Source organism: Microcaecilia unicolor, chromosome 3, assembly GCF_901765095.1.
Source record: "Microcaecilia unicolor chromosome 3, aMicUni1.1, whole genome shotgun sequence".
Classification (NCBI taxonomy): domain Eukaryota; kingdom Metazoa; phylum Chordata; class Amphibia; order Gymnophiona; family Siphonopidae; genus Microcaecilia; species Microcaecilia unicolor.
In genome coordinates, this window is record NC_044033.1 from 295,182,256 (window position 1) to 295,196,140 (window position 13,885).

Below are 13,885 nucleotides of genomic sequence, written 5' to 3' on the forward strand. Positions count from 1 at the left end.
ATCTCCACAGCACACAACCACAGCGTTTTTAAACCAAAATACACACTTTTTAAATATATATACACAGGCAGCATGTTGAATTAATGTAAATCTTTATACCTTAAGGATCTTGTAGCCTGAAACTTCTCCCTTTAAACCTGGCACGCGCTTCCCGCAGTCCCCTTCAAACAGTCTGCCCTGCCTCTCCATCCTCCACCAACACCACAGGTAAGAACATATTTATAAATTTTAACCCCTTGGGTTACACTAACTGGGAATTACCTGCATGAGTGCTCAATGCTATTCTATAATAAATGTGCTAAAGTTACTTAGCACACAACTGCAAAAGGGACAAATGTGTGGGTAGCGTATGGATGTGTGATGGGTGCTCCGCCTAATGACATGCACAACTTAATGAATACTGTCAGTTGTACACATTATCTCCGGGATTCTATATATCGAGCCTTAACTTTCGTGTGGAAATCAAAGCGTATTTTATAACAGTGTGCATACCTTAATTGGTTAACTAGCTAATCAGCACTGTCAATTGGATGTTAACAAGCAATTATCAGCACTAATTGGCATTAAGATTTACGTGCACAACTCGTTAAGTGTATTCTGTAACATGGTGCACTTAAATTCTAAGTCATGTAGTTGAAAAGGGGTGTGGTCATGGAAGTGGGAGCTTTTCTAAAATCTATGCACTTTGTTATAGAACACACACAATCTGTGCCTAATTTAGGCATCAGGATTTACGCCAAGTAAAACATGGCATAAACAGTTGCGTGGAGAGGCGCTCAGCATATTCTATATGCCATGTAGAAATTTAAGCCTATTCTATAAAATATAGGTGTGCTTCAGAAAACACGCCTAGGCATACTTTTCTTTCTGTGTGGAATTTTCAGGCGCTATATATAGAATCTAGCCCTGTATGTGCACTTATGTCCAACTTTGGGCCCTTCAATGCAGCTTTGCACCCTTAAACTGTTTCCGAATTAGCATGCTCCTTAGGAATTTCTAGTATTCTCACCTTAGTTTTTAGTCCTGCCCAAAACACGCTTTGAGAAAGAAAGAGAAGATCTCAATATGCAGTTCAGAAATCCTTTATTAAGGAAAAAAAATCCAACGTGGTCCACATTTCGCCCATAATGGGCTTCCTCAGAGGTATGGCTACAAATATAACATTTAAATTATAATGTATATTTGTAGCCATACCCTTGAGACAACTCATTAGTGAGTGAAATGTGGACCACGTCAGGTATTCTTATCAATAAAGGATTTTTGAACTGCATATGGGGCTCTGCTCTTTTTTTGTCTGCAGATTTATAGAGTCTGTCTTATTCCGCTGTTCAAAACATGCCTACACCCAGTGGCATAGCTGGGGGGGGGGGGGGGGGGGGGGGGTAAGAGGAGCAGCCGCTCCCTCAAACGGACTTCTGACGGCGCCGGTGCCTATCTTTTATGTGATGTGTCACGTTTATGTTTCAACAATTTTTATTGACAGTACAGTAATATTAACAATCCGCATTTGCAATATGCAGCCAGTTAACAATAAAACAAACTAAGTAATGGCAAGATAATGAGAATACCATCAAAGTTTAACATTTTCTCCCCCCCTCCCCAACTCCCCTTCCAACCCCCATATCCAAATTTGTTATATTTCAACACTTTTTAGTGATGATTCAGCATGCTATACATAAACCCGAGATGCAACCTATGATGGTTTAACTGACATAACATACTCTCGTAAATAAATCCCTAGCTTCTATCATCAAAGTTGTTTTACCATTTCTCCCCATCTCCCCTCCAAACTTTGTAACTTTATGTTTCAACCTTTTTATTGATGATGAAATAAACAGAGCCTTGCATGTAACACTAAAATATAGAAATTCAGAGTTACAAATGTGCATCTCTCACATTAAGTAAAACAAACCCTCATCGAGTTTCCCCCTCCCTTTTCCTTCCCTCTCCCCCCAGTCCCTCTCTCTTCAGCTCAACCTTATAACTGGTGTCCATCACCAAACTTGTATTTATTCTGTTGATGACCTTACCCTCTTCTCTATCCCACTGTCACCAATCATCGTTCAAATTGTAGCTTTAGTTATCCCCAATCCTCTCTCCCCTCCATTCCCTCCCAGTCCCTACCTCTTCGACTCTGTAACATTCAACCACGCAGAACACCACAGCCACCCCAGGCCATGCGGCCCCATCCTCCCCGAGTTCCTCCCTTGTCTCAAATACTGTAGTCCCCCCCCCTTTCTTCACGAGAACGAATTCAACACCAGGCTGTGGGCTCTGTGGGGCAAGGATTGAATACAGTATATTTATCCCAAACTGCCAAAAACAATTTCCTCCATTTAAATGTCAAATGGGCATACTGTAATTCCAATAACATCAGGGCATGTAGCCTATTCCTCCATTGCCAATACGATGGAGCTTGGTCGCTCATCCACACCCCCAGCACGATTCTCTTGCCCAGCATCCCTGCCTTCCTAATCAACACTTTAAAGTATTTATCATAGGACCCAAAATCCTCATACCGGTCCAACAGAAATCCTGCAGGGGATAGTCTAAGTGGTCTCTCCCCCAGGCCCTCCAGATAAGAGACCACTGCCTTCCAAAAAACTTGGATCTGTGTACACTCCCAGAGCGCATGTATAAAGGACTTGACTTCTACTTTATATTTTTTACAGATCGGAGAGTCTATCCCTACTACCTTGAAAAGACATTCCTGCGTGAAGTATGCTCTATGCAACACTTGAAAATTACATTCACGGAGCTCAGCACTAACTGAACCCGACGGGATGTGCCCTATTAACTGGATCAGGTCATTTGATGTGGCCGGTATTCCCAAATCCTGGCTCCATCGTCTTTGCAACTCTGCCTTCTCTTGCAGCTTCTGTATTTTGTCCAACGCGGCCTTCAACGTGGATACTGAAACTCCCCTATCCTGAATGGGCTCGTAAAATATCTTCTGTCTAAGGGGGAGCCGCAAATTCCCTACGTCTAAACTCTGGATATAGTGTTGTACTTGTCTGTAAGCAAACAGATCACGGATTTCCACTTTCCCTGAAGCCAACAGCGCCTCCCACGTCTGCATTCGCCCCTCAGCATCTAACAGGTCCTTGACATACTGTACCTAATCCCATTACGCCTAAAACAGATATTATCATTCCCTGGTGCATATTTCCACGATGCCCGGATTGACTTTAAAAAAAAAATTGCCACGCAACTCCTCTGGAATTTTAGCAGCTGGGCAATGAACCAAAGAGAAAACATTCCATTTTCCATATATTGCCTGCTCTAGCCTCCTTGGTGTGTACATCTGGTTTCCCAAGACCCAGTCTCCCAGGTTTCGGAGCAGACATGCCCAATTATAGGTCTGCATATCCGGCAAACCTAAGCCCCCCTGTCACCACGTCCCTATCAGATGTCTAAATTGAGTCCTTGGCTTCTTCCCCTTCCAACAAAATTTTGAAACCATTCTATATAAAGCACCAATGTCTTTCAAGAGAAGCCTAATCGGAAATATTTGTAATATATACAACCATCTGGGAAATAAGATCATACGAAACAATTGAATTCGGCCATACAGAGAGACAGGCAGCGACGTCCATTGCGACAATACATGTCCAGTCTGCTCTAACAAGTGGGATATATTCAGATCCTGCACCAAAAATGTCTTATAAGGGAGCATAATACCTAAATATTTGAAGTATTGCAAAGCCCACTTCAATGGAAATTGCCCCTCGCACAGACGCCTCACTGAATTACTAGTTGGTAGAGCCAGGGATTTATCCAGATTTAATTTAAATCCCGAAAAGTCTCCAAATTCAGCGATGCTATCCATCAGCGCAAAAAGGGATTCCCTGGGGTTGGTCAAGTGCACCAGGAGGTCATCCGCGAAGGCCGATATCTTAAATTCCTGTCTTCCCATTGCCACTCCCACGGATATCCGGATTTGACAATATCTCCCTTATCAGAGGGTCTATACTCAAAACAAACAAGAGGTGCGACAGCGGACACCCATGCCTTGTCCTCCGCTGAATATCTATTGACTCTGAAGTTGTCCCGTTCACCCAGACCACCGCCTGTGGTGCTTCGTACAATGCCCGTACTGCCTTAATCCAGAATCCATCAAATCCGTAACTCTCCAAAACCGTGAACATGAAGTCCTAACTTACTCTGTCGAATGCCTTCTCCGCATCAAAACTGATGAGCAGAGAAGGCGTTCCCGTCCTTTCCACCCAGTCCATTGAAGTTAGTATTTTCCGCATACTTTTAGCTATAGTCCGTCCCCTCACAAATCCAACCTGACTCTCCTGTATCAGAGATGGCAAGATTACCTCCAGTCTATTAGCCAGTACTTTAGCAAACATCTTGGCCTCCGTGCTGAGTAATGATATAGGTCTGTAGGATGATGGTTGCGCCGGATCCCGGCCGGGTTTCAGCAGCACCACCATCCGGACTTCCCTTAGAGAGTCTGACATATCCCCATTCACCACGAATTTATTAAATAAGGCTGTCAAAGGTGGTACAATTTGGTGACCTAAGATTTTGTAGAATTCATATCGAAAGCCATCCGGACCGGGGGCCTTAAACAGAGCCCATTGCTGTATCACTCTGGAGACCTCCTCTTCCATGATCACTTAATTTAATCTAGATAGCTGCAAGTCCTTTAAATTTGGCAGTTCCCTCCCTTCTAAGTATGTTTTACTCTCTAAATCATCCTCTTTTGGGCGAGCATAAAGCTCCCGGTAATAGTGTCGAAAAGTTCCTGCTATTTCTTCATCTGATCTCACTAATTCTCCCCTAGGACTCAAAATTTGCAATATCTTTTGTTTCCCCAGTTTCCGCCGCACCAAGCCGGCTAACATCTTCCCCTGTTTATTGCCATGTAAATATAGCTGGTATTTATAATACTGTATAGATTTTACTGCTCGAGCATGTAGTAAACTATTAAGGGAGGCTTGCAACGCCAACAGATGTTCTTTATTTTGAGTAGTATGCCTGCATCCCCACTGCCTATGGGTCTCTTCTATCTGTTGGCCTAGAGACGAAGAATCGCTCTATCTCTCATCTTTCTCTTATAACTCGTGTAAGCTATAATGACCCCCCCCCCCTTAAAACCGCCTTAGCAGTCTCCCAGAATAGTATCGGGTCTTCTCGGTGGTCGGCATTATGTAGTTGGTATTCTGTCCATTGCTGTGCTATATGTTCTCGAAATTCATTATCATTCAGCAAATATGAGGGGAATTGCCAACTAAACTTCTGACCGTCTCTTACTTGCGTCCTCATAGTCCACCAAACATAGGAATGGTCTGAGACCCCATATGGCCCTATTCCTGCTTCCTGAACCAGGGAAAAAAGATTCCTCGACAACAACCAATAGTCAATCCATGCTTGAGACGAATGGGCTCTCGATGTGTGTGTATAATCTCTACCATCTGACTGCAAAAGCCTCCACACATCTACTAAGTCGAGGGTCTCACAAAGCCTAGGAATACCATGTGATTTCAACCCTCTTCTGTCCTCTGGCCCCTTGAGGTATCCAAGCTGGGGTCATGAACCATGTTCAGATTCCCCCCCCCCAAATCACCGGGACCTCCTTGTGTTTGGCAATAGTATGGACCAGCGACCGAAAAAAGGCATGGTTATAGACATTGGGGGCGTACACATTCACCAACAATAGCGTCTGTTGATTAACCAATACTTTAGCTATTACAAACCTACCATCCTTTGCCCTCCAGCAGCCCTGTGTTTGAACTTCGAGCGTCTTCCTAAAGAGGATCAGCACTCCAGCCTTATGATCTTATGCTGAAGCTTCAATCAAATATCCCACCCACCATCTCTTAAATTTAGTATGCTCCATCGAAGACAAGTGGGTCTCCTGCAAAAATACTATGGCCGCCTTCTGCTGATTTAAAAGCTGCAGAATTTTTTGGCGTTTAATCGGAGACGTTACTCCACTCACATTCCAAGAGATAAACCTTAGTGGTCGCATCCCTTCCTCCTTGAGTTCTGCCAATCTGAGAATTCCATCTCTTCTATATATGGAAGAGTTGGCCCAGCCTCCAACCCCTCCCTTTCCCATCTGATGCCATGGAGAACCACCCCGGTGGGCCTAAGGACTGCCCCCTCCAGGGCCGCCGCCGCGCTCCCACCTGTCAGACCATACAGAGTTGAGAACCTCCCTTCCCCTCTCCCCTTCCCTTCTTTATTCTGATATCCATCCCTTCTCCCTCCCCTCAACCCCTCCCTCTCCCCACCTATCCCCCTTCCAAGCCTCCCCCCTTTATCCCCTGAGTTCTTAAACAACCTCTCGCGAGGTTTCCCCACCCACAGCATTCCCGTGCCAGGCAAAAACTATTAGGTCACCTCGAGAAAGAGTCTCCCCCCCTCCCTTCCGAACAGCCAGCCCCTTAAGCCATCTCTACATTCCTTCTCTCCTCCTGATCTGTCTTTATATTTAGTCCTATCTGTGATGTGCTTAAGTAAACTTTCAATATACATTACACATTAACTTATTAATTTTTAACATTCCCACTCCCCAGAATATGTGTAACCATAATAACATCTGCTCTCCCCTTCTCATAGTTTATTCTGTTCCCTAGATCATGTGTTTGGGTCCACTATCACCTCGCCTAAAGTAGGCATATAAATCACATCTGTCCTCCCGTTCCTCCCTCCCCAAACCAGAGCATCCCAGCCCTTACAATATTCCCGAGCTGCTATTACTCCCCTCTTAAACCCTGTATTGTTAAGTGTGTATTTGTTATTAGTCCTCATTCCAACCTGTAACCGGGTTCTGTGGCGTATCTGTCGACCCACTCAGGTTATCACTGTCCAGTCAATAGATATGCAGATTCCTGGTCGCCAGACACAGTGCAGAACTGCTAAATCTCGTAATTCCAAGGGTCCACATGGGCATTTCCGGAGCTGTGCCTGAGTGAACAATAGACAAAATTGCCCTTCAGTTATATCCCGTGTCTCTCAGTCCGGCGCAAGATCTAGGACATGTCGTTAGTTCATCTGCTGCTGTTCATGTTAGCTCTCCGGTTATGTTCCCACTCAGCCATTTCCCACCTTCCTGCGACAAAAGTCCCGAAGTCACCAAACACATCCACTTGGTATAAAACAGTCCAAGGTTTAAAGTTAAGTTATCCCCAGAGAAGGATTTCTCCGGTAGCCATCTCATCCATCTTTCTCTCCCCGCACTATATATTGGCCCATTGTGCTGATGCCTGTTGGTTCAAGAACTCGCGAGCCGCCTCTGGTTTGTCAAAGAAAGTAGCTTTCCTGTCTGAGAATATCTTGAGGCAGGCTGGATACAGCAATGTGAATTGCACGTGCCTCTGGTGCAGGGTACAGCAAATCTGCGAGTATGCTCTTCGGAGCAGCGAAACTTTCACTGAGAAGTCTTGGAAACAGAGGATCATTTTATTCTCATATTTCAGCGGGCCTTTCGCCCTGATTGCTCTGAGAATTTCCATTTTATGGACATAATTTAATAATTTGAAAATAACTATTCTCGGCTTTGCTTCTCCTTGCCGTTTAGGACCCAGTCTATGTGCCCTTTCAATTCGAAGTGGGCCTGCCGTTGATTGCAGTTGTAGTGTGTTAGTAAGCCAGTCCTCCAGGAAGGTCCGTAATTCACCATCTGAGATAGTTTCTGGTAGTCCCACCAACCGAAGATTCCCCCTGCGAGATCTATTCTCAATGTCATCCAGTTTAGTCTCCAGCTCCGTTACTCTCGATTGCAAAGTTTCTTTATCGGTAGTGATCTGTTGCACCCAGTCCTCCAGATCCGATAGTCTCTGGCACGACGTTGTGAATTCACCTTTCAGTGCCTCCATTTTCCTATTCAGCGTTTCAAGTTTGTCTGTTATCCTCTGAAACTTTTGGTCTAGAGTCTGATTTAACGCTTGGGTCACTTCTGCCACTATTTCCGCAACCCACGCAGAGCTCACGGAGCTCGGGCCTCCGCTTTCCGCCTCCGCAATTTTGTGGGTTTCCAACGCCTTCAGCTTCTCTCCTTGCTTTCGCACTGATTTAGCTGCCATCGAGATCGGGATTACTCACGTCAGCAGCTATTCCTTCCCAATCCCAGATCTTTGCTATCCAAAATCTGTTTGTGTCAATATGTGCAGCTGTTTAAAGGCTGTTCAGTCGGTCGGGGCCCGGGATCTCTCCTCAACCACGTCTGCTTCTCAGCGTGGCATCACGTGACCCCCGATCTGTCACGTTTAAAACACACGCCGGCGCCGTTGGCAGTCCACTCTTCACTCCCCCGTACCTTCAACCTGGCTACGCTTCTGCCTAAACCATGCCCTTTTGCACATTTTAGTATTTTAGATGTGTATACCTAGGCTCTGTAAAATCAGAACTTAGACATCCATGTGATAAAAAAAATCTAAATGCCAGTTTATGCAAGTCTAAAACTCAAATAGAGCTTCTAAAATATGCAACAAAATATCATATTCTATAAACAGAAACTGGGAAATTCCAAACCCTTTTAATATAAATTCTACTGACCAAAATTGGTTTGAAATAAAAATAGAATTCAGTGGTGTAACACCCTGTAACTCAAAATTCCGCAATCAGGATCATCTCTAGTAAATAAACAAGGAACCTCAAACCTCCTCATAGGGAACACACTGCTGCATTAGCTTGGTCCACTATTTAAATATAGGAGTAGAGTACTATCACTGGTTCCGGTGAGGAAAAGAAAAGAAAAAAAGCCAACCGCAAAAACTCATAATTACATGAGAAAAACGGATGGCATAAAAACTCTCCTTCTCCTACACTGACTAAAGAGTTAAACAAGGTGAAACACCCCTCTTCTGATCGAATAAATCTTGTATCCCCCCAAAACCACTCATCAATTATTTAAAGCCTGGCCCCTTAAGCTAAAACTGCCCGCCCTGTTTTACAAGATAAACAAGAACTTTAGGAAAATCGCAGGCTTGTTAAACCCACAAAAATAGACAATGTCCTCAAAAAATTGCAGGCTTATTTAACAAAATATCATATGCCACCAAGCAGACCAAGGCATCACATCCACAACTGCTGGGGGCTATTCAGGACTAGAGCACTGCATCACTGACCTCATGATCAGAATGTTCAAATGAAAACCAATTCAGGAACATGAGATTAATGAAATTAAAATGATAAAGCACTTTGGATTTGGTAAGAAAAGACTGAAAAAAGATTTTGGCTTTCTAATACAATATGAACCATAAAATTCAACCACCTGTCACCTTCTGATCATCCATCAGTATTCTCCATTAGACTATCATTGAAATGAGTTTTATGATTCACTGAAAGAAGATATTATCTTTATGTTATTTGTGTTTTGATCTGTTAAGTTTGTATTCTGTACATTCATTTGTTCCAGCAGGACACTCACACTGCTTTATCCCTGATACATACATACCGACAAAGCAGACTCACCCTTATTCAGATTTGTCTGGATAATTTGGGGGATGGTTTCCCGTAGGAATGAGTGGATCTTCAACATAAATCGGAACTAGGAGGAAGGACAAAGAGTTAGGAGATATCTTAGGCATCAGAAATTATACAAAAGACTGATCAAAGACCTGTACTTCCCAAGAGATCATGGAACAGAATGGCAGCCATGTTGCACCAGTCACCATGAGGAGCTCAGCCACTAACTGTGTGCAAGTCTGTACAAATGACTTTATCTCCTTCTGCCTCAGCTCTAATCCTAGCTCAGCCATTCATTCTCTGTGAAATGCTGGAGTTTGTCACTTCAGGGCCTTATACTAATCTGTGGTAAGCACTAATGTGTGCTTACTGCAGCTAAAATTGCCTTACCATGGGGCAGGCTCAGGTGTCCCACAGTAATTTTGGGAACTAAAAATTTAGATTTTAGTGCTGGGAGAGAGTTTGGGAGCAGAGAGTAGACATGCTCTGTGCTAATTGGTTAGCGCATGGCCATTAGTAAAGAAAATTGAAAAATCGGCTGTTTTACCTCAGCAGTAAAAATGGCCTTAGCATGTAAGAATGACTTACATAAGGATGTACTAAGGCTACTTTTTACTGCATTTTGAAAAAAAGGCCCCTTTACATCGATATGCCTGTAATCCTGGCTCTGTCATAAATTCCTATTTGGTTATAAGTGACATCTATCAGGATTGAAACATCATCTTGCATATTGAATACTAGTAAAAAAGCCCCGTTTCTGATGCAAATGAAACGGGGGCTAGCAATGTTTTCTTCTGTGTGCATGTGGGAGTGTGTGTGTCCCTGCCCTCTGGCCTCTCTCCCCTCCCCCCTCTGAGTCCTTCACTGTTACAGAGCCAGCGATTTGATTTCGTGCTCTGCTGTTTTCCTTCACTGACTGTGTTACAGAGAGGGCGGGGCAGACACTCATAGGGAAACCGGATATCTCGCCCCCTTCACACTTCCGGCTGGAGGCTTCATAGAACGTTGGTGTTGCTTTTTATATAGAGAGATAATTGGGTCTGTCAGAACGGTTTGGGCAGCGGAAGCAATGGGATTTCTACTACCCTGAAAAGGACTGCATATTCTCATAAAATACTTAATTACTCTGACCTTGTATTTGCTCATGACTGCTTTACACAGTCTGGGCAGTGGCAAGCTCCATAATTAGAAAGAAACCCAGTAGTCAGTAGATATAATAATATAGTTTATTAGCATCAGTATTACCCAAAAGCAGTACAGGCAAATTAGGCGTTCATCTCTGGATCTTGATGGGACAACGTTTCACACAGCAGGTGCAGTCTGATCTCTCTCTTCAGTCTTCTGTCCTGATACCCTTCAGACTGCCCTTTTTATACCCTTCTGACTCTATTCATCCTAATAAGTACATAAGTAATGCCACACTGGGAAAAGACCAAGGGTCCATCGAGCCCAGCATCCTGGACCCTAGCTTTCTCACCAGAACTCTTTGGTCCTTATCAGTTGATAAGAATGACTTCACATGTTCCCAAGCCTTTCTCTAGCCCCCCTTTTGGATGTTCTCATCCTACTTGCACCTGACCTACTGCAATCTTCCATTAGCCAAAACATCTTCGCTCATGACTTCTTGCAGGTGCCGGTCCCCTTATTGTTTACAGAGCAGATTCCCCCACCCTCTATCTACTCCCAATTACCTCATTTCAGCATTTGCTGCAGTGAAATGTATCTGTGTCAGAGATAATCTTTGATATTTACAGGCCTAGTTCTTAGCCTGAGCCATTGGCCTGTGTTTCACTGAGAGCAAGTGACAGCATATTTCTACATTCCCCTCTTGCCGGGCCCCACCAGGGCAGGCCAGCACACATGACTACTAGTGTGTAGCCATCCTTTCCAGAGGGCTCCTAGAGTCCTGTGGGGGGATGTATACATCCGAGATGACATGGGTGCTCTGACATAGTGAGGGACAAGGCCATAGCAAGAGTCAACATGTGGATACATAATTATATGCTGGATGAAATGCAGCATTGGGATTCCATGTTTACCATAACCAACCCAAGGGGCCTAACTATCCTACACCAACCAACCCAAGGGGCCTAACTATCCTACACCTACCCCTCTGGGGCGGAGTGAAACTTGGTCCGTAACTCCTAACGTGGAACCTTGCATGACGTAGCTATAATTCGGGTTCTTTTTTTCCCACATGCATCACCTTGCACTTGCTCACATTAACCATCATCTGCCATTTAGCTGCCCAGTCTCCCAGTCTCGTAAGGTCCTTCTGTAATTTTTCACAATCCTGTCGCGAGTTAACGACTTTGAATAACTTTGTGTCATCAGCAAATTTAATTACCTCGCTAGTTACTCCCATCTCTAAATCATTTATAAATATATTAAAAAGCAGCGGTCCTAGCACAGACCCCTGAGGAACCCCACTAACTACCCTTCTCCATTGTGAATACTGCCCATTTGCTGATGACACTAAGTTATAAAACTTGAGTAAGATAAGCAGGACATAATTTATGGGCAGACAAATCTGCTCATGGGAAGATAAAGCACAGTCTATGGCTGCACAAGGAAGGTCTGAAATCTTTACACACACCCACACACTATGATGCAAATGGAAGGGAAAGAAACTTTTAATTTCTCCTGTAGCAGAAGAAAATACAGCTGTTGTTAATCAAAAGAGATTTGGACAGAAAGCAGTGAACGGTGAGAATTTAGTATTCAGATTGTTTCCAATGAAAAAGAAATCCTTCGTTTCACTAAAAGAAAAAATGACATCACAAAAAGGAAACGGACAGTCTACACAATATCAGGCACTTTTCCAAAACAGTCATAATTAAAGGTGACAAGATGTTAAACTGCTCACAGAGGTGTTTTAAGTAAAAGTAGAAAAGAAACAAAATCATTACCATGCTGCAAGCAGGGTGTTAAAAATCAAAAGTGAGAAATAATGAGTTTTATCTTGTCAACAGCATTGCTTATCTTTAGAGGTTGAAAGGAAGCAGTGCTGTGCTATAGACAAAATGTTATCTGACAATTCATTTGTATTTGGGATAACTCCTATTCTTCAATCTAATAGTTTAAGCATTGTTCTCCACAACATTACAGTTGAGCAGAGTGACCGCCTACTCTAATACAACTTCCTGTTTTCCGCAGAGGTGGGACGTGCCTGAGGAGAGGCCCCAACGCTTGCAGAAGGCTGACTATGGGAATCGCCGGTGCCAGAGGGAGAACGGCACTTCAGGGTAGTAAACGTGATCACGCGGACGGGGAGAGCGGGCAGGAGAGGCGCATAGGTGCCATTTTTTCTAAAAACTCAGGGGGGGGGGGGGGGATGTCGAAATCCACTGTAAGCAAGGAAGCCTGGTGTTATAAAATTGATAGAATATCATGAAATTAAATGGAAGTAGAATTAAACTCTCCTTTCATTGGGGCTAATGGAATCACATCTTCATCTGTTTTGTAGACGTTTACCTTTGAGATACACAAAGGGATTATTCTGTGTTGAACGTGTTTCAGGAGCAAGTAGTTTTATAAGTCAAAATAAAAATAAATATTTTGTTTCATGCAGATCTCTTTTGTTTAAACATAAATGGGCTATAAGCCCCTAATTCAGTCCACTAGTTTTCTTATATTTTGTTCTTGTGATGACTTATATTGTGCCAAAACTGAAAACTCTTACCTCTACCTGGTCGATAATAAAAGGAACACTATCTGCCCTAAAAAGTTGTTTTGTGGCTCTACATGAGGAATTGTGATATTGAATAAATAAGTGTATGTTTGTGCCCCTAGTCATGCATCCTACGTTTATATAATCCTTTCAAGAAATCCAGTTAATTGTTTAACATCAGTGGAACATAGCCACAGAGGCATGGTATGGTTGCATTTTTAATATGGTAATACTAGGCCCAGCTAAGAAACAGGTTATTTTGAGTTAGTCTTCACTTGCTTTCCTTGTGCCATCACTATCCAGCAGGATAGGCAGTGTCTTAAAAGGTGGAGGATAAATATATATTTTTTAACAATAAAGAGTGACAACGTGGATGCAGCAGCTCATAGGTTTGCTTGCTTTGTTTTGAGAGTACAGCAATGACAGCTGCATGGGAAAGGGGAAAGTGAGATTGGCCTAATTGGTTTCAACATTTTGATGTCACTTGGTCTCCTATTAAACCTCCTTGGAGCTGCCAAAGGATGGACTGTGGGAGCAGGCCAGGGAGATATGTGGCCCCAAGGAGGATGGGGAGCGCTGAAAGAGATGGAAGAAGGTTAACATGGGGAAAGAGAAGGGTAAATGCTGGAAAGAGAGGGAGAAGGACACAGTCAATACTGGTCAGGGAGAGGAGAGGGACATTGGAACGCAAAGAGGCAGTGCTGGAAAATGAAGAAATGGGGACACAGGGGCACTACTGAAAAGGGGGGGGGGAGATGGGGGCTCTACTGAAAAGGAGGGGGTAGGGAC

General features: G+C 43.6%; 1 protein-coding gene across 1 annotated transcript in view; it reads right to left on the reverse strand.

The window, feature by feature from the left end:
* LOC115464627 (sterol O-acyltransferase 2-like) overlaps nt 1-13,885 on the reverse strand; it is a 327,319-nt gene that overhangs the window by 191,354 nt on the left and 122,080 nt on the right. Inside the window, 1 exon segment of the mRNA XM_030194991.1 lies at nt 9,433-9,508. Within this exon segment, the coding sequence (XP_030050851.1) occupies nt 9,433-9,508 (76 nt within the window).